Consider the following 19731-nt stretch of genomic DNA (forward strand, 5'->3'; position numbering starts at 1 on the left):
TAGCGGAATATACTTGGAATCTAGGACCAAAAGTATAATTCTTAAAAGGAGAAATTGACAAGTTGGAGTTCATCAAAATTAAATGCTTTGGCTGTGTGAAACGCCCTGTGAAGAGGATGAAAAGACAAGTTACAGACCAGGAGAAAATATCCGTAAACCACATAGGTGACAAAGAACTAGTATCTGTAGTATATAAGGAATTCTCAAAATGTAACAGTAAAACAAAAACACAAAACCAAACAATCCAGTTAGAAAATGGGCAACAGACATAAGGCATTTTACCAAAGAGGATATGCGAATGGCAAATAAGCACACGGAAAGGTTAGTTTAGCGCCATCAGCGCTGGGGAAACGCGACGGAAAACCACCGTGAGATTCCATGGCACGCACATCAGGATGTGAGCATAATGTAAAGAATCATTACACCACCACATGCTGGGGACAAGGGGAAGCAACTAGTCACTCCTATGCTGAGAACCGTTTGGCACTTTCTTAAACAAAACGTGCAACTACTATATAGCCCTGCAATTACATTCTGGGCGTTTAGGCCAAAGAATGATGAGAACTGACATTTACACCAACATCAGTACATGAATGTTTGTAACAGCTTTGTCTGGAATACTCAAATCCAGAAACAACCCAGATACCCTTCAATGGTGAATGATTGAAAGAACTGTGGTCCGTCCACACCAGGGAACACAATGAGGGAGCCCACCGGCACCTGGGGGTCGGCAGAGAGCTGTGCCGAGCCCCAAAGCCAATCCCGAGAGTGACATTCTGTGGGATTCATTGACGTCACATTCTTGAAATGGCAAAAGTATAGCCATGGGGACAGATGAGCAGTTGCTGGGGGGGGGGGGCGCTGCGAGAGACACGGGTGAGTCTCTCTCGAGGGGCCGCAGGCGGGAGACGTCTGGGTCTGGCTGCACCGGCTGTGTCGACGTGCACCTCAAGGCTGTGACACTGTCCTACAGTCTGGCACATAGCAGGGACATCATACATGCATGTTGAATAAAAGGGCATGCAAATGACTATGAAGGGAGAGCAAAGGCTTCCTGCTAATTTACGAATAATGCAGGTGTAAGTGCATTGCAGTAAGCCGATTTTCAATCACCTTTCCATACAATGACGCAGTCATCAATGGTGCATTTCAAGGCTCAGCCCCACTTAATCTCACAGGCTCCACCCGGCAAGTGGAGACTTTTCTGCATTAAGCCGAAGTCAATCGCATGGCATGGCTCAGTTCCTGGCACTGGGACCAGGGCACAGGCACAGGAGGCCCCATGGGCATCAGGGCAGCTGCCGGCTCCACCCAGGGCCACTCACCTCCCGGAAGCCCTGCTCGAAGTGCCGAAGCTGCAGGCACTGCTCCAGTTTCTGCTGATGCTTTGCCCAGAACTCATCGAAGGCAGCCTCGGTTTCGTTCAGCTGGGCCAGGAGCCTGGGAAAGAGGAGGAGCTGACCGTCTGCGTGGCTCAGGGTGCCCCACACAACGTGGAGCACAGTGAGAGTTCTAGCGACCCCAAGGCTCACTCCACCCTGGGCCTTCCTGAGATCCTGGCCTGCACTCACTCCCTGCACCCAAACCTGGGATCTGCAGGCCCAGGCACTCAGGGCGTTAGCATGGGAGGGAGGCCCTGGAGAAAGCATCAGGGGCCGTGTGCTTTCCTTCCTGCTTCTCTCCCTCTAGGTCACTGCGACGAGGCTGCACTGCCGAGTCTGTTCATTTCATTTTTATTTTTAAGAATTTAAAAACTTTTTTTTTTTTTGAGCTGGAGTCTCGCTCTGTTGCCCAGGCTGGAGGGCAGTGGCGCGATCTCAGCTCACTGCAAGCTCCGCCTTCCAGGTTCACACCACTCTCCTGCCTCAGCCTCCTGAGTAGCTGGGACTACAGGCGCCCACCACCTCGCCTGGCTAATTTTTTGTATTTTTTAGTAGAGATGGGGTTTCACCGTGTTAGCCAGGATGGTCTCGATCTCCTGACTTCGTGATCTGCCTGCCTTGGCCTCCCAAAGTGCTGGGATATAGGCGTGAGCCACTGCGCCTGGCCAAAAACTTTTTTTTTAATTTATTTTTTGAGATAGGGTCTGGTTGTATCACCTGGGCTGGGTACAGTGGTGCAATCTCAGTTCATTGCAACCTCTGCCTCCAAGTAGCTGGGACTCCAGCTGTGCACCACCCAGTCAGCCCCACACCCACCCTGCCAGGCGTGTGCACGGATCAGCTTCACTTTACAGATGAGGAAACTGAGTCTTTGGGAAGCTGACAAGGTGCCTGACACCGGCCAGGGCAAGGCCGACCCTCATGGACTGTGCTACAACCTCCGCCTCGTGGACCACAGTACCCCATCTACGAGGAGCCCCTCAAGAATGCGTCCTTCAGTCCCCGGGGCCTCTGGTGTGTCCCTGGCACAGAAGGCAGCTCAGGGTGTGGGCCACGCTGCGTGGGAGTCAATGGCAGCTGAGAGTCAAAAGGACCAGCTCGGTCTAGGCCTGGGTGCGCCCCACACAGCCCTGCCGGACAAGCCGCTGTCCAGCTGTGTGGGCCCTGCTCCTCAGCTGGGAGGCAGGGCTGATAGCACCCACCAGCGCGGATGGGACAGGGGAGGCTTGGGGAGTCTTGGGGAGGATGGGATGGGTGAGGCTCGGGGAGTTCTGGGGGGTTATTGGGGGGTGCTCAGGGAGTTCTGGACATCCTAGAGCACCATGCCAACCACACAAATGCCCTACCCTGTGCTGCTATAAAGCTGGAAGCCCAAGAGAGGAATATGAGAATCACACTTTTACAATGAAAGTAAGAAACACTAGCTGCAGCGAGGAGAACCCCAAGCTTTCTCCCTGTCCATGGAAGCCCCGCTCACTATGCAGCAGCCCCACGTCTAAGGCCTCTGCTTCCCCTAACGTCTCCTTCATGCCTGCAAAAGGGCATTTGCTCTAGGAAATTGTCCCTAGAACAGCGGCTTTCTGTGGGGTTCAGGAGAAAAGCATTTCAGCAGGAGGAGCCAGGTCCACACAGAGGCCTGGAGGCTATAGCTGCTGTGCCGGCCCGGCCAGGCGTGGGGCTGCCTCCTGCGCCGCCTGCTGTTACCATGGCTTCTTTCTTTCGCAGAGGCTGTGTGCCTGAGAGGACCCTTCCCTGGACTCGGACAGGACAAGGGCAGGAAGGCGGCCGGGCCTCACCTCTGCACGGTGGCCTGGTTGTCGAGCTGGTCCTGGTTCACGCCGGGCTCTGAGCCCTCAGCCTGCAGCTCCCCGAGGCTCTCCAGAACGCTGTGCCCCTCTTTCAGTGCCAGCCTCAAATCCTCCTGTGGAGAGAACGCAGCCTTGCACCCCGGCCTCATCCAGGCACTCAGTGCAGGCCAGTGGTGAGGCCTTGTGGGGCCTTGCTCTTGAGGGGGCGGGGACTGAGGAGGGGTCAACCCCCGACCCCCGAGTCTTCCCGGTCTCTTCTGTGGGGTCGTGCGGGCAGGGCAGGCCAATGTGGGGGACTCCCTCACTCCTGTGTGCCCCGGGGCAGAGTTGCCGTTACAGGTCACTCAGGGCAACGGGTTATGGTGAGAGTCACTGGAGACCCAGAGACACCAGGCAACCAGGAGACCAGGAGACCCGGAGACCCGGAGACCCGGAGACCCGGAGACCAGGAGACCCGGAGACCAGGAGACCAGGAGACCCGGAGACCCGGAGACCCGGAGACCCGGAGACCAGGAGACCAGGCGACCAGGCGACCAGGAGACCAGGAGACCAGGAGACCAGGAGACCCGGAGACCAGGAGACCAGGAGACCAGGAGACCAGGCGACCAGGAGACCCGGAGACCAGGAGACCAGGAGACCTGGAGACCCAGAGACCAGGCTTTCTCATGGTGCCTGCTCCTGGTCCTCACAGCGTCCTCACGGTGGAGTGGCCGGGTGAGCACAGAGGCACAGTCCTCAGGGACACACCAGCAGGTCATGGCCCTGGGCCACCGTTGCTGCAAAGCCAGGGGCAGAACAGCCGGGAGCATGTGCTCCTCAGAATACATTTGTCTCAGCAAGGGCTGTGGACACGTGAGCACTGGGAATGTTCTGCGAACAGGAACTCCAACCACCACTTCATTGCCTGCTCGGCATAAGAAAGCGGCACAGACATCCTGTCTCGGTCACACTCAGAAGCAACAGAGCAGTCTATTTGGGAGCTCCCTGCACGGACAGCCAAAAGCGCTCCTGAGAGGAGAGCCGCCCCCGGTCCCACTCCTGAAGCCACGGCTGCCCAGGGCCAATGGTTGACCCAACGCCATAATGGCAGCCGCAGCTAGCATGCTACAGGTTTCATTTATGCTGCTTTTATTCCGTCCTCATCGGAGAAGGTGCCCAGCTAATCGCCATCAAAAGGCATCTCAAGCCTGCTGACTTCTTGGTTTCACATGCTGCCAACACGAACTCCCGCAGGGACGGAAGATCCCCCGCAGCTTCTGACCGGAGCCCCTGCAGCTTCCAACCGGAGCGCCCCACATACCTTCGCCTTGTCCTTCTTCTCTGTGTGCGCACACAGCACTGAGCTCGTCGACTGGACGTCATTGGGCAGCTCTGTTTCGGCCAGCTCGGTCCCGAAGGACTGCAGCATCTGAGCCGTCTGCTTCACCATGAGGGCGAAACTTTCGATGGCCTTGGGGACAGAGAAAACACAATTGCACGCCTTGTGCACTGCACCCACCTCCTGCTGCCCTGAAAGCAGACACCGGCAGAAACCGTTCCCGCGTAGACCCGTCAGGCGAGGCTAGCTAATGCGAGGACAGTGAATACCCTCCCACGGCGTCCTGCCCTCCTTGACCTCTTCAGAAATATACCAGGCTACTCTACACATGTGCCCGCCGCCTAGAGTCGCCTGTGCCTGTGCTGCCTCTCCCTGTCGAGAGCAGTGAATGCTGCAAACCACAACCCAAGAGGTTTTTTTTTTTTTTTGGTCTCCAAGCCCAGAGAAAGCCACTCCCAAACTTATTACTCATGTTACTTCTTTACAATGACTAAGGTCCACTGAGACCATCTCCTCATTCTTGGGAAAGAAAACGACTGTTAATGTGAACATGTTTTTGGAAAAGGCTGTGCTGTGACGTGAAAGCAATTCCGTGGAGGTGCCCGAGCTGGTAGCAGCCAGCCCCGCCCCCCGCCGGCCCCGACGCGGCTCACCATGCGCTGGCACAGCCACCGGGAGTGGCTATAGTCCAGGGTCCCGCCCAGGTCCTCGGTCAGCTGCGACTTATCGATGTAACTGTGTAAATCTGGTACGGAGCTCAGCATTATGACCTGGAGGAGAAAGGGAGTGGGTGGTGGCGTTTGGGATTATTGTTGGCTCCCAAAAGAGCTACCCCATCAGCAGAACACACAGCAGCACAGAGGCGACCACGTCTGCCTGGACTCTGTGGGCAGTGTGCGGATGGGGACACCTGGATGCTGTGGGCGGCTGTGCGGATGGGGGCACCTGGACATGGTGGGTGGCTGTGTGGACAGGGGCGCCTGAACGCTGTGGGCAGCTGTGCAGGCAGGGGCACCTGGACGCTGTCAGTGGCTAAGCAGACGGGGATGCCTGGATGCTGTTGGTGGCTGTGCAGATGGGGGTGCCTGGATGCTGTGGGCAGCTGTGCGGACAGGGGCGCCTGGCTTTGGACCTGTGTGGACCCAGGTGTGGGTCCCACTCGCCCACAGGCCAACCGCCCACTCTCTGTGTCTCGGCTGCCTCCTTCGTAAATGGGCATGTTGTGCCTGAGCTGATCATGCCACGGCGAGGAGCCAATGACGCTGTTGGAGGTGCACAAAACCCAACGCAGAGTGGCCTGTGACGGCCACGGACATGCAGCAGGCGTTTACACCTCCTCCAGCAACATCATCAGACAGCGCTCTGATGGGAAGGATGCTCATTTTTAGGCCTGTTCCTGCCGAAAACAACCCGTGGTCATTGTAGACACCAGCTGAAATCAACACCCCACCACTGAGGCCAGACGGGGAGAGCCTGGCAGTTCCCGCACGGTTACGGTTACGCGGGAAACCCATGCTTGAGACGGCTGCATAAGCTCCATGTGCCTTGTCTTCCTTTCTCTGCCTTTCTCTTGCCCTTCTTGAGGCCACTCCATCCATGGGTTTAGATAAAATCTAGGCTTGGCTTTGCAAGCTGTCAGACGGGACCACAAAACGGGCCTCCCGAGGTTTGGCTCAGCGGTTATTTGACACCACATGATGTATTATTAAATACCGTATCAGTCTAGAGTGGGCACTCTCAACTGGGGGTGACTGTGCCAGATAGTCAGCCATGGCAGCAGAGGTGCCGGGGCCACCGTTCTCCCTAATGTCTCCTTTCTAGGGCTGAGTTCAGCACCCAGCATGGAAACATGGACACACACGTGTCAACAACTGCATCCTTCACATCATCCGCTCTGTAACTTCAAGAATTATCTAAGCGGGGCTGTGAGTTTGAAGATACTGCTGATTTTTGTGAAACCCATTTTGATGACTTGCTGTGGAGCCACTGTGCAGGGGAGCCTGTGGCATGGATGACCCGTGAGGTCAGCCTTGCTCCCTGTGACACATCTGTGGTCTCAAAGCCTATGGCTACTGTGCAGTGCCTGCCAAATAGGAGGGAAGGAGGGCACACGGAGTTATCTCTATCATACCATAACACGCACACACCACCGTGAGAGGTGCTGTCTGCGGGGCGCTGAGCTGCACACACAATGCCTAGCTCGTCCTGGTGTCAGGACACGAGCCTCCCACTGCCCACGAGTCCCTGCTCTGTACGGTTTTGTCACTGGTTGTCTCTAGGGAATGGACTGTTCAGAAACTAAGGCTTCTCCAAGGCTACAAAAACGGTGCATGCACAGGGTTTCCCAGTGGCTCGGAAGCCGGTGGTTCTGGGGCCACCAAAGCACGATGGCATGGAACCCCATGGGGTGCCATGCAGACCGCCCTGCACCTGCAGTCACTGCTCCAGACCAGGCACCAGGGTCACAGGCGACACCCAGAGTGGACTGCATGGGGGTGGGCAGAGCGGATGGGGCCTTGTGGCCCCCAGGGCTGTCTTGGGCACGGGGAGAGGAGGGGGAAAGGGAGGAGGAGAGGGAAGGGAAAAAGGGGGAAGAGGAGGGGAGTGGAAGGGGGCAGTACATGGGGGAAAGGTCCCAGGCCGTTTTCTTCCCTGTCAGAGAAGGGCTCTTGCACGTTTGGTGTTGAGGTTGTAGCACAATGAGGGTGGGGAGGGAGGGCTTGTGCCACCTGATTCCCAGGGCACAGGGAGTAGCTTCACAGTGAGCGACCTGCACCCCAGATTCCCTGGCTTCCAGCAGCATCTGGCTGGTGCCGTGGGGGGCTCTCAGGTGCCTGGCGCTGGCCCATATGTCTCTGTTCTCTTTGTGGCAGAGAAGATGTGAGCTCGCGAGTCAGCTGACCAGGGCTCTCAGGGGGCGCTGACACAGCTGGGGCTGGTGACTGGGCTCCACAGGCCCCAGGAGACTTTGTGAAGCCTTTGTTCTTTAAAGGACAGCAGATCAGGGCTGAAGGTGCTTTCTCAGTGGGCAGTGCTGGGAGACACTGCCCTGTGCCGGGCTAGTGTGGTGGCGATGGGGTAGTGGTCACCCTGTTGGCTGCTCCAGGACAGGTCTGGCCCATCCCTGTCAGCAGTGGGTCCCAGGTCCCAGGTCCAGGGACGCTTACAGCCCCCTCCCCAGCCCTTCTCTCATCCCTGGGGTGCAGGCAGGGCCTGCGCTGAGTTCCTCGCAGGTGGGCCAGGGGGACTGTCAGTCCTTAGGGTCCCGAGTTCTACAGTTTTCCTGGGGGTAGGAATGTCGCGTGACCCGCATCCTGATGGGACGCCCACACAGTGGCCTGTCTGAGGTTGATGCTCTGTGTACCCCCGGTGGGGTGGGGGCTGGGGGCGAGGGCGGGAAGAAAGGATTGCGCGGCTTCTGACAGCGTTGAGGAAGTGCAGCTTCCCACCAGGTCCTGCAGGGTTTTGCGGACCACGTGGCCCTGAAGTCAGCTCCTCGAGGATTTCGATGATCACAGATGAGCCAGGACGGCAATTAGTTCCGTTCTGCTCCCGCATTGTGTGTGTGTGTGTGTGTGTGTGTTTGGGGGGGGGGGGGCGGAACTTACCGGCACCTTCATCTTAAAGTCATCTCTATTGAATTTGAAAGCGATGTCGGAGAGAGTCCTTTGGAAAAAACCCGTCGGGCGAAGCACAAGGACCAGCTGCAGGTTTGCCGGGAAAGACGCCTGCGAGACAGGGCGAGAGACAAGAGCCTGCAGCGCCCTCTGCAGACAGCGGTCCCTTCGCGCGGTGCCTGCACACTGGGCTGACCAGGGAGGCACAGCTCGTGGGCCGGGCATCCTCAGAGCGGCAGGTTTACACTTAGATAAACATGGCAGAGATGCTGGTCTCTGTAAGAGGCATCACCCTTTTCTAAAAGAAAAAAAAAGCCACATGCCTTGGTAGAACGTTATGCTGCTTACACATGGAAAAGTCAAAAGCTTACAACAGCTGTTAGGGGCTGAACCATGTCCCCCCCAAGTTATTATGGTGAAGCCTAACTCCCAGTGCCTCCGAACGTGACCTTGGTTGGTGACGGGGTCTTTACAGAGGTAACCAAGCGAAAACGAGGTCACTGGGGCGGGCCCTGATCCCAGCACGGCGTGGAGAGCGCCCAGAGAGGATGCTGGTGGAGGTCGGGGCGGTGCTTCCGCACCCAGGGACACCAGGGAGGCAGCCAGGCCAGAAGCTGGAGAGAGGCCTGGGGCAGAGAGATGCTCCCTGTAGCCTCTAGCCTCGTAGCTCGGAAGGAGCTGGCCCGGCCACACCTGAGCTCAGATCCCGCCTCCAGGGCTGGGAGGGAACACGCTTCTGTGCCTCCAGTGGCCAGTCTGTGGTTACTTTGTTACAAGGCCCCAGGAAACCAAGACACTTGTCAAATTTTATAAAAGCCACGTAGACACGTATGTGTGTTACCTACAAAAATAAAAGTAATCTTGGGTCCTGGTGCATACACACGGCCTTGGACACAGTTACATGAATTTACTTGGAAACCGGCTCTGCCTCCTACAAAGCGTGGGACCTTGGGCAGGTCACTCCCCTTCTCTGTCTCTGCTTCTCCATTGGGAAAGTGGGGAGAGCGGCAGTGCCTACTCGTGACACCCTTTCGAAGATGAAATGGACCAAGGCGTGCGTGGCGTTCAGTGAGCGCCTGCACCAAGGAAGCGCTCAAAAGCCACGATGATAGACGTGCAGTGACAGCTGCTCTCGACGCCAAGTTAAGTCCAGATGCTGAAATCCAGGGAGACCCCATCACCAAAAAAGAAATTGTGAAGCAACTGAGTTTGATTTCTGGATAACTAAGTTAAATGCACCTAAAATTTGACATATAGAAGAGAATGGGATTACCCTAAAGCCCGAAAGGAATATAGCAGCAAGGACTGGAGGAGTGACTGCCTCATCAGCATGTCCTGGCTGGGCACTGCCCCGGCCACACTCGAATGTCCAGGCTGGTCTAGCAAGGACGATAAGAAGAGGGCCCTGAGGTCAGGAAGCTGGGGGAGGGTCTGAAGTCAGGAGACGCGTGTGGTGTGGGTCAAGGCTAGGCCCTCCGGCCACGCTGGCTGCAGGGACACCTGGGTTCATCTCCACTGCTGACAACATGGTCTCAGGCGGGAATTCTAGATTGCGCACCCCAAGTTCCAACCCAGCTCTGGGATTACAACATAAGCAGCTGGGACCTCACTCAGGATTATACAATGCCTTTTCCACAGTTGTGGGATCCTACACCTTGACAAGTCTGTCCTCAGCACCCAAACTCTCAGCACCCACGCACTCAGCACCCAAGCAGCGCCCAAACACACACCACCCAAACACACAGCACCCAAACACACAGCACCTAAACACTCAGCACCCACTCAGTGCCCAAACACTCAGCACCCACACAGCACCCACTCAGCACCTAAACACTCAGCACCCAAACACTCAGCGCCCAAACACTCAGTGCCCAAATACCCAGTGCCCAAACACACAGCACCTAAATACTCAGTACCCACTCAGCAACCAATCAGCACCCAAACACTCAGCACCCAAACACTCAGCGCCCAAATACCCAGCACCCAAACACACAGCACCTAAACACTCAGCACCCATCCAGTGCCCAAACACACAGCACTCAAACATGCAGCACCTAAACACTCAGCACTCACTCAGTGCCCACACAGAGCCCATTCAGCACCCAAACACACAGCACCTAAACACTTAGCACCTAAACACACAGCACCCAAACACTCAACACCCAAACACACAGCACCCAAACACTCAGCATCCAAATACTCACTGCCCACCCAGCACCTAAACACACAGCACCCACTCAGCACCCAAACACACAGCACCCACTCAGCACCTAAACACTCAGCACCCAAACACTCAGCGCCCAAACACTCAGTGCCCAAATACCCAGTGCCCAAACACACAGCACCTAAATACTCAGTACCCACTCAGCAACCAATCAGCACCCAAACACTCAGCACCCAAACACTCAGCGCCCAAATACCCAGCACCCAAACACACAGCACCTAAACACTCAGCACCCATCCAGTGCCCAAACACACAGCACCCAAACACACAGCACCCAAACACACAGCACCTAAATACTCAGTACCCACTCAGCAACCAATCAGCACCCAAACACACAGCACCTAAACACTTAGCACCTAAACACACAGCACCCAAACACTCAACACCCAAACACACAGCACCCAAACACTCAGCATCCAAATACTCACTGCCCACCCAGCACCTAAACACACAGCACCCACTCAGCACCCAAACACACAGCACCCAAACACTCAGCACCCAAATACACAGCACCCAAACACTCAGCACCCAAATACTCACTGCCCACCCAGCACCTAAACACACAGCACCCAAACACTCAGCACCCAAACACACAGCACCCAAACACTCAGCACCCAAATACACAGCACCCAAACACTCAGCACCTAAACACTCAGCATCCAAACACTCAGCACCCAAACACTCAGCGACCACTCAGCACCCAAACACTCAGTGCTGAAACACTCAGCACCCAAACATGAACCATGAGCTGCATTTCAGGTCACCTGAATACCTTGTAGGAATTAAAACCAGAGATGTGCCCCCGCACCATGTGCAGAAACTAAGGGCTCAGTCACTGGGCGGCTGCCCTCCCTGTCCAGGGTAGGTGGACAATGTCCTGTCGCTGGCTGGACACTGCATACCTTTCCCACAGGGCCCCTCCCATGAAGACCTCTGCTTCATCTGCATTGCATGGCAGGGACCACGGCCCTCAGTGGCCAGCATACTTGGCAGGTGCTCTGCGGGTGTCTGCTGCGGAGTGGATGAGGGAGGGGAGGCTGATGGCTCCCGAGGGACCGTCCTGCCTCCGCTGCCCTCCACACCCATTCCCTCCACCTGCGGCCCTCAGGGAAGTGCTCTGGAGGGGCCCTGCATCTGAGCCCTCTCTGCCCCACTGTTTCACACAACGCCTGGATGTAGACCAAGGCCACGGCCGTTCACCTTCTGCAGGGAGCACACGTGGGTGAGATGCTCTGACGGACAGGCTGAATTACAAACAGGGAATCGTGAGTTGAGCATCTACAGGGAGTGCGATCCTGATGGATGGGACGCCTGGGCAGCTCTCCTTCGAGAAGCAAGCCCCAAGGAGTGGGATGCCCCAGGGCAGATTCTGTGTCTCCGCAACGAGCAGACTGAAAATCCTTCACACTGCTGTGAAATTGGCCACTACTACTTACGGAAAACCACTCTTTTTCTGGAGGTGCAATGAATCATGCTCTTCTACATTTCACTGTCACTTTTATCACCTGGATCTTTAAGGACAGGCTGAGAGCCTGAAGCTCGGAGATGAAGCCGGGTGTGTGGGGGAGGGGTCCATGTCTCCAGCAGGTGCAGCTCATTTGCCCCTAAAGCCTCTGGGAGCGAAGCACACCCCAGCAGCAAGGCTGGTTCCTGGAGGCTCTGCCAACATTAAACACAACCCCCTCTTCCTTGGCTCAGTTTTAGTGTTTTGTATTTTAAGTTATTGGATCATTACATTAAATAGAATAAATTGGAAGATCCTAGCTGAGTGAGAAGGTGCTAATGATGTACACAAACACATAGTTCGAATAAATATAATAGCAAATTAAATTTTCTCTAAATTGGAGCTGACCGTTTGTATTAAAAGCTGGAGAAAGGTCTAAAATAAAAACTTTATTTTAAAAGCTGGGGGTAAGTACAAATGGTAACTGGATGAAGAATTTGGGATGGAGGCTGCCAGGTCAAGTCTTTTTGTAAATTACTCAACAATAAATTAATCCTAAGAGTATAATAAGTTTTTATGTCATATGAAAACAATATTGCTTTTTCTGGGCTGACCTGGATGAACTTAGGAACAGATATGTGTGATGACCACAGCATTGTAGTCTGGAGGTAGAAAAAGAGTTCACTGGTTTCTGAGTTAATATTCTTAGAGACTCACAAAATAATCACTGCATATATTTCCCAACGCAGCTAAAGCCCACAGGACACGCTGGGAACTCTGTAGAACTGGGTACTTTGGGGAACTCTGTTTGAAAAACCCTCCCCAAGTTCAAATCACCTTCCTTAAGGTCTGCTCCAAGCCACACTTATCCAGCTTGACATTATATATTTAATTTCAGTGCAGCTGAAACCTCACCAATTACACTTGTCTGATAGTAGCCAAAAAGCAAACACGAGTTTACATAAAAATGTGCATTTGAAAGTCTGTTTGTGTCTCAGCGTTAACAGATGAAGAAAACTTTGGAGCCAGAATCAGAGACACTGGACCGGGTGAGGAAAGCAATGGGCGTGGACCCCGTTCCCGTGGACGTTCGGATGTGAGTGCTCGGGATGGCTGCTGCTGTGTGTGTGAGGCCATCGCTCCTAAGACCAATCCTAAACCACAGCGTGGCCGTTTGGAGACTGGTCCCCTAGCAAATGTTCCTCTCGAAAGCCTGGGAGAAAATACAGGGAGAATCTGCACACGCACTTCCAATCACACTCCCACTCCAGAATGTATAATAATCCCCATGAATTTCACAGGAAGCAGACCTGGAGAACAGGCGTACATTCCGGATCCTGAGATTGGACTCGAATGACATTACGGCCGGGACTACTATGAAAACAGGACAGTCTGTTGATTGACTGATGGGAGGGAGCTCGCCGTCTCTCCCACACTCACCCCACAGCTCAAGCCAACCCCCAGAACCTCCCCCCTGCTTCTCAGCAGACGCTAGCAAAATTCTGCCAAGGTTCTGCCCAGCACTGGTTACATCTCACAGATTCAGAGCCATGTGAACCAAGCTCACAACAAGAGCTGAGAAGTATTCGGTTGTTTTTCTGGTCAACTTGTTAACCAGCTCCCTAAGGACCAGGACCCTGAAGGGGCGTGCATGTTTACTTTGTAATCAGTGCAAAACCTCACCCTGCAGAGGTGGAGAGGAAAGATCACTGGAGACACAGCTGCAGGGACACAGGAGGTGATGGAGTAAGAAATGGAGGGAGGCTCCCAGGCAGGTGTGGACGCAGATGCCAGGCACCTGCCACTCCCCTCGAAAACACAGCCCTGTGGCAACCACCACCGAACCACCCATTCAGGCAGAAACGGTCAGTGGACACCTCAGCCACGGGACCTTCGCCCTGTCCTGAGCATCACCACACACCACCCACTGATGACCAAGGGGAGAGGCACCTTCTCCTGGGGAAATTCGGATGCCTCCTTGGCCGTCTGAGCACAAGAGACCGCCCCAATCACGGGACACATGGACATCCTGGGCCTCCACGGGCTGCCCCAGAAGCTCACCCACCAGGATTCCCGCCCCAAAGGACCATGTGGAAACTAATCACAAGGACATCAGATGAAAGGATATTCCACAAAGCAACTGGCTTCAACCCTTTGCAAATCTCAATCTCATAAAGGACAGAAAGCAAAACAAAAACCAACAACTGGGTGGATTAGAGATGACTGAGAAGGGTGGACAGCTGACGTGGACGCTGTCCTTCACTGGACCTGGATTTATTAGAGACGACCGAGAAGGGTGGACAGCCGACGTGGACGCCGTCCTTCACTGGACCTAGATTTTAACAAAATATAGGAAGGACATGACGGGACACGTGGAGAAAGCCCCATGTGTGGGTGACCAGAGGGCAGTGTTGCCACAATGCTGACCTGCCTGTGGTCACGTGGCCTGTGGTCACGCGGCCTGTGGTCACGTGGCCTGTGGTTACGTGGCCTGTGGTCATGCGGCCTGTGGTTACGTGGCCTGTGGTTACACAGGGGGTGGCTCCTCTCAGGAGACATCATGTCAGCAATCCGGGAGGAACAGACATGATGGCAGAGCCAGCTCTCATCAGCAAAACCTGTGTGTGTCTGTGTTTATGTGATGTGTGTATATGTGTATATATATGTGTTCGTGTGTGTGATGTGTCTCTGTGTCTGTGTGATGTATGTTTCTGGGTGTGTGTGTGTGTGTGTTTATGTGATGTATGTGTGGATATATGTGTATATATATGTGTGTGTCTGTGATGTATGTTTCTGGGCGTGTGTGTTTATGTGATGTATATGTGGATATATGTGTATATATATGTGTGTGTCTGTGTGTGTTCTGTGATGTGTTTTGTGTCTGTGATGTCTGTGTGACGTGTGTACGTCTGTGTCTATGTCTGTGTGTGATGTGTCTGTGTGTTTCTGTACACACACACACACACGAATGGGCACTTTGTTAATGACCACAGCTGAGGATTGTTCACTGTGAGACTCTACCAAATTTTCTGTAGGTCTGAAATTTTTCTGAACTGAAAGTTGAGAGGAAAAAGACACGTGGCTGCTGTAGCTCACAGCTCTTCTCCTCCATGCGTGGGGCAGTGGCATCCCCCCTCCCTCCTGATCCATCCTTCACTCAAATGCCTGAGCCACCACAATGCAGGGGTTCTGACTCCATTCAATGAGCTCTAAGCTGAAAAAAATAAACCAGGCAAATACTCTCGCTCCAGGCATCAAGGGTAGTGAAAAGCAAGACTGGAGAAGACTCAGCGAAGAGTCCCTGGCCCCTCACCAGCAAGGCCTGGCTCTGGGTTTATTAGTCAGGGAAGCCAGCGAGATCTGCAGGGTCCACGGTCCCACACCGAGCCTCACGAGGCACCTGGTCCAGGGAGCCCAGGCAGGATCCTTCCTCTTCTCTGGGAGAAAAAGCCGCTGAGTGAGCCTGGGTCTCAGAGCTCTTTTTCTTTCTTTCTTTTTTTTTTTTTTTAAATGTTTCTACGTTTAACTGACAAATCATGATGGTATCTACTTATGGGGCACCCAGTGATGTTTTGCTACAGGTATCCTCAGTGGAATGATTAAATCAAGCCAATTAACCGATCCGTCACCTCACCCACTCACCATTTTTCTGTGCTGAGAACATTTAAAACCGATTCTTTCAGCAATTCTGAAATAAACATTTGGTGTGGTTGGAATGTTCGTCCCTACGCAACTTCGAGACTTGTGGCAGCTTTGAGAGGCAGTTCCTTTCAGAGGCGACTGGGTCAGGACGGCCCCACCCTCATGAATGGATTCATCCATTCATGGATTCACGGATTAACGGGCTGTCGTGGGGGTGGGTGGGGGCCTGGTGGCTTTATAAGCAGGGGAGGCAGCCCCGCCTGGCTCCCTCTCCCCTCACCAGGTGAGGCCCTGCACCGCCTGGGGACCCACCAGCAAGAGGGATCTCACCAGATGCGGCCCTCAACTGTAAGGCGTGATTCTTTTTCGCTGTGAAGTGCCCAGTTCCAGATGCCCTGACATGTAAGCAGCAGACCTGGACTAAGACAACCTCGTTATTAACTGCATCGCCTCCGAGGTCTTTAGAGAGAGAAGCAGGACGGCTGGTGCTGCCCTTACTGGACCCTTGGATTCCACGTTCCGGAAATACACAGCGAAGAAGGGCTGGGGGCCTCTGGATCTCCCACCCTTGCTAGACACCTCAAGCCTGTTAAATCCTCGCGTCGGTGGGAGGAGCGAACCTTCGCACGAAGGACAGTCGCTCTCAGCGTCATGGAAGCCTCGCGGGCGGCCTCCCCGGAAATACTCTGCAGGAACCTGCACCGCCCACCGCCGGCCCTGGGACCCCCGGAGCAGGGAGAGAGCTCGGGTTTCAGAGGCCGCCCCACCCCATCAGCCGGTTCCCTACTGCCCCGAAGCCCAGCTCCTCCACCTGTAATGGGGGCTGCCGAACGCGCGGGGTGCGCTGAATGCATTCGCCACAGCAGCTGGTGCGCAGGAGACACCCGGCAGGTCCTGGTCTCCTTCCGTCCACCGCGGCGGGACTGTGCTCACCCGGGCAGGTGCTTGCTGCACTCAGCAGCCGTGTTCGGAGAAAGCTCAGCCACACTGGGAAGAGCTGGGTCCCCCACACCCCCGAGTAGCCACGGTTATGTAGCGCGCATTTCAGTTCCCTGCCCTGGGGGACAGTCTCGCCTCTTCAGAGAGGGGCACACAGACCTGGTCCTCTCTCCCTCGGCAGCCAGCGCTCTAGCCCCTGACCCCAGGGCTGCTTTGTGTTCCCAGGGGAAGCTCCTCGCCCGCTCCATCTGGACGACAACTCCTCCCGTCAGGTTCTCATCAAGCATCACCTCCGCCGGGAAGTCCTCCTGGAGTTAGCTCCGCTCCCACCGCCCCCCACCCCGTCCCCGCCTCCACTGGCCCCACCACCACCGCCCCCACGGTCAGCTCCTCCGCAGAGCCCCAGGAGCTGGCAAAGGAGAGGAATCCGGTCGCAGGGCCGCATACAATTGTATTTTGCCAACGTGAAAAATCTGCTGGACAACCTGGAAGTCCGAGGTCCCTCAGACACCTCGTTTTCCACCTTTCCTGCACACACAGACTGCACCGGCGTTACAGGAAAAACAGTTCTGGCCCCATGCGGTCTAAAAATTAGATTCGCTTTCTCCAGCCACCTACTTGAGGATCTAGACTTAGTTTGATTTAGGCTATAGCTCTAAACATGTATACACTCTATTACAAAATCCCAAAATGTGAGCGCGTGCACACACACACCAGCACACACGCACACACACACGCACACCAGCACACACATACACGCACTCACATCCACGCACACACATGCACACTCACACATCACACACATACACATGCACACACATGCACACTCACACACATCACACACACACCAGCACACACACGCACACTCACACACATCACACTCACACACACGCACACACGGTACAGTGGAAGAGGGTTAGATTTTGCAACAGCATTTTACAAAAGAGGCTTCTATCTGAGGACCGAACAACTAAGGGAGAAGAGACGTGTGAGCTCTCGGAGGGTCTCGTCCTTCTGCTGTTGCCGGGTGCTTGAGTCCCTGGGTGGGTAGCGGTGGACATATCCTGCTCCCACACGCCCTCAGCATCACACAGGCCTTGCTCTGGATGGAGGCACGGGGAGCCTGGTTTTAGGAACACTGGATTTTGGCTCTTCCAATGTCTTATTTTTCTATTCCAAGCCATGCTTGAAGGCATCCAAAAAAGAAAAAAGAACACCCCAAATTAGGGAAAGCTCAGCTCTTAAGACAGCACATATGGTGGCTAAAAATAGCCCCGGATCAGGGCACATTATGTAAGCGCTGCGTCTCCCTCGGTGGCCAAGCACTTGGAGGTAAAGTCTCTGCCACGGGCTTGCTTTGTGGCGCCCGCAGCACCATGAGCTGGGCACCCTGGTAGGGTCAGGCAGCTGGAGCCTGTGTGTGTTTGGAAACCTGCTTGAGGGCTCGGCTGGCCTAGGCTGTTGCTAAGTGCTAGTTTTCCCAAAGCCACTTCAGGCGGAGGCCTGGGCCAAAGCTCGCCGTTGAGGCCTGGAGCCCAGGGGGTGGTGTCCAGGTGCCCCCTGCAGGCACTACTGGGTGCACCCACGTCAGGTCAACTGCACCATCTCCAAAAAACTGAACCAAGATGCCCAAGGGGTCATCCCTGGTCCGCCCTCTCTAGGAAGTGAGTGGCCCATGGACAGAGCCTGGGGCCTCCTCCCAGCCCCACCACCCACCCCTTCCCCACTGCACAGACCCGTATCTCTCCTTGTCTGTCCAGCACCTGGGCTTGGCCAGGTCCACGGCTGCCCTCGCTCCCTTGCCCAGTGACCCTCTGAGTCTCAGTTCGTGCACAACCAGCTCCTATGACAGTGCCATCACCGCCCACCCCCCAACCTCCTGCCTCCTTGGCCTTGTGGCCCACTTCTCCTTCATGAAACCACGGTTCTGAGCTCCGTGTCTCCTGGCCCATCCAACGTCCACCATCATTGTCTCCTGTTGGTTGCTCATGCCCCAAACCCTCCTGGAGGCAACCCGGCTCCTGGGCAGCAGGGGCCTGGGGACAGGAGGACGCCTTCTCCGGGGTCACAGCCCAGGTGGATGGGGCCTGGCATGTGGGGCCTGACTCTGCCCCCTTCCCACGGCTCAGCCGCCCTCCCAGCTGTTCCCTGCCACCCCTGCCTGCGACCCCATTGTGATCCCCCTCAACTGTCCTCACCCAGCTGGCGGTGAGCCTTGTTCATTTCCTCCCTCACATCCGTGATGCCTGGACAGTGCCCGGGACAGAGAAAAGCCTCAGTACCTGCTGACTACACAAACAGAGTCTGTGTATTAATATAACTATAAATTTTCATACAAGAAAGCACTGGCGTTCAGAGAGAATTCTGGGTGATTTTGCTGGAAAATGCTGGCTTCTATTACTTCCAAACCAGTGTCGGTGAACTCTGAGAATTAAAGGAAGAAGGACAGAAAAAGCCATATTTTTATGGTATAAGAATCAATGCAAAAATAAAAACTCAAACACTAACCTGGCGGTGTGTGCCAGGTTGAGGCAGGGTCAGGAACGGGGATCAGCAGCGGTGACGGGCAGGGGGGGCCGTGGGGGTGCAAGGAGATGCCTCATCCCAAAGACTTAGGTGAGAACCAGCAGCTCAGGACAGGCTTGCACCAAAACAATGAAGGCTGTGGGCACTGGAGCAGTTATGATGTTCACAAGACAGAGCTTTCAAGATGAGCCACTCTGCTTCAGAAATTCATCCAATCACACACTCGGTGAGCGGAACGGGACACGCGGCAGCTGAAGATCGACGCCTAAATCACGGGTCTGCTGTGGGCTACTTCACTATCCTGTAGGGTGACCTCGCAGAAACATTTTGCTTTTAGAAAATGATGTTTGTATTTCTTAAAAAGTAGCCTCATATCCGGGGAAGCTCTTGTCATCTAACCCGGGAGTGTCTGATTTATCGGAGAGACACACGTGATGATGCGTGAGCAGAGGGGCCAGGGCACACGTAGTGAGGCGGGAGCAGAGGGGCCGGGGCACACGTAGTGAGGCGTGAACAGAGACGCTGGGGCACACGTAGCGAGGCGTGAGCAGAGGGGCCGGGGCACACGTAGCGAGGCGTGAACAGAGGGGCCGGGGCACACGTAGCGAGGCGTGAGCAGAGACGCTGGGGCACACGTAGCGGGGCGTGAGCAGAGGGGCCGGGGCACACGTAGCGGGGCGTGAGCAGAGGGGCCGGGGCACACGTAGCGGGGCGTGAGCAGAGGGGCCGGGGCACACGTAGCGGGGCGTGAGCAGAGGGGCCGGGGCACACGTAGCGGGGCGTGAGCAGAGGGGCCGGGGCACACGTAGCGGGGCGTGAGCAGAGGGGCCG

General features: G+C 55.3%; 1 protein-coding gene across 17 annotated transcripts in view; it reads right to left on the reverse strand.

Annotated features, from left to right (window-relative positions):
- The window catches only part of MCF2L (MCF.2 cell line derived transforming sequence like), a 195612-nt gene that overhangs the window by 29142 nt on the left and 146739 nt on the right, over window positions 1-19731 (reverse strand). For 16 of the 17 annotated variants that reach the window (XR_004428947.1, XM_033177185.1, XM_033177184.1 and 13 more), the window contains 5 exons: window positions 8117-8236; window positions 5162-5278; window positions 4491-4640; window positions 3179-3303; window positions 1326-1440 (listed from right to left, as the gene is read on the reverse strand). Coding sequence is in view for 16 of the 17 variants with exons in the window: in XM_033177185.1 (XP_033033076.1) it covers window positions 1326-1440; window positions 3179-3303; window positions 4491-4640; window positions 5162-5278; window positions 8117-8236 (627 nt within the window). In the remaining variant the exon portion in view is untranslated. Of the gene's footprint in view, window positions 1-1325; window positions 1441-3178; window positions 3304-4490; window positions 4641-5161; window positions 5279-8116; window positions 8237-18882; window positions 19163-19731 lie in introns of those variants that run through there. The other variant, XM_033177194.1, reaches the window with a different exon arrangement.

The sequence above is a fragment of the Trachypithecus francoisi genome, unplaced genomic scaffold, assembly GCF_009764315.1.
Source record: "Trachypithecus francoisi isolate TF-2019V2 unplaced genomic scaffold, Tfra_2.0 Lachesis_group18, whole genome shotgun sequence".
Classification (NCBI taxonomy): Eukaryota; Metazoa; Chordata; class Mammalia; order Primates; family Cercopithecidae; genus Trachypithecus; species Trachypithecus francoisi.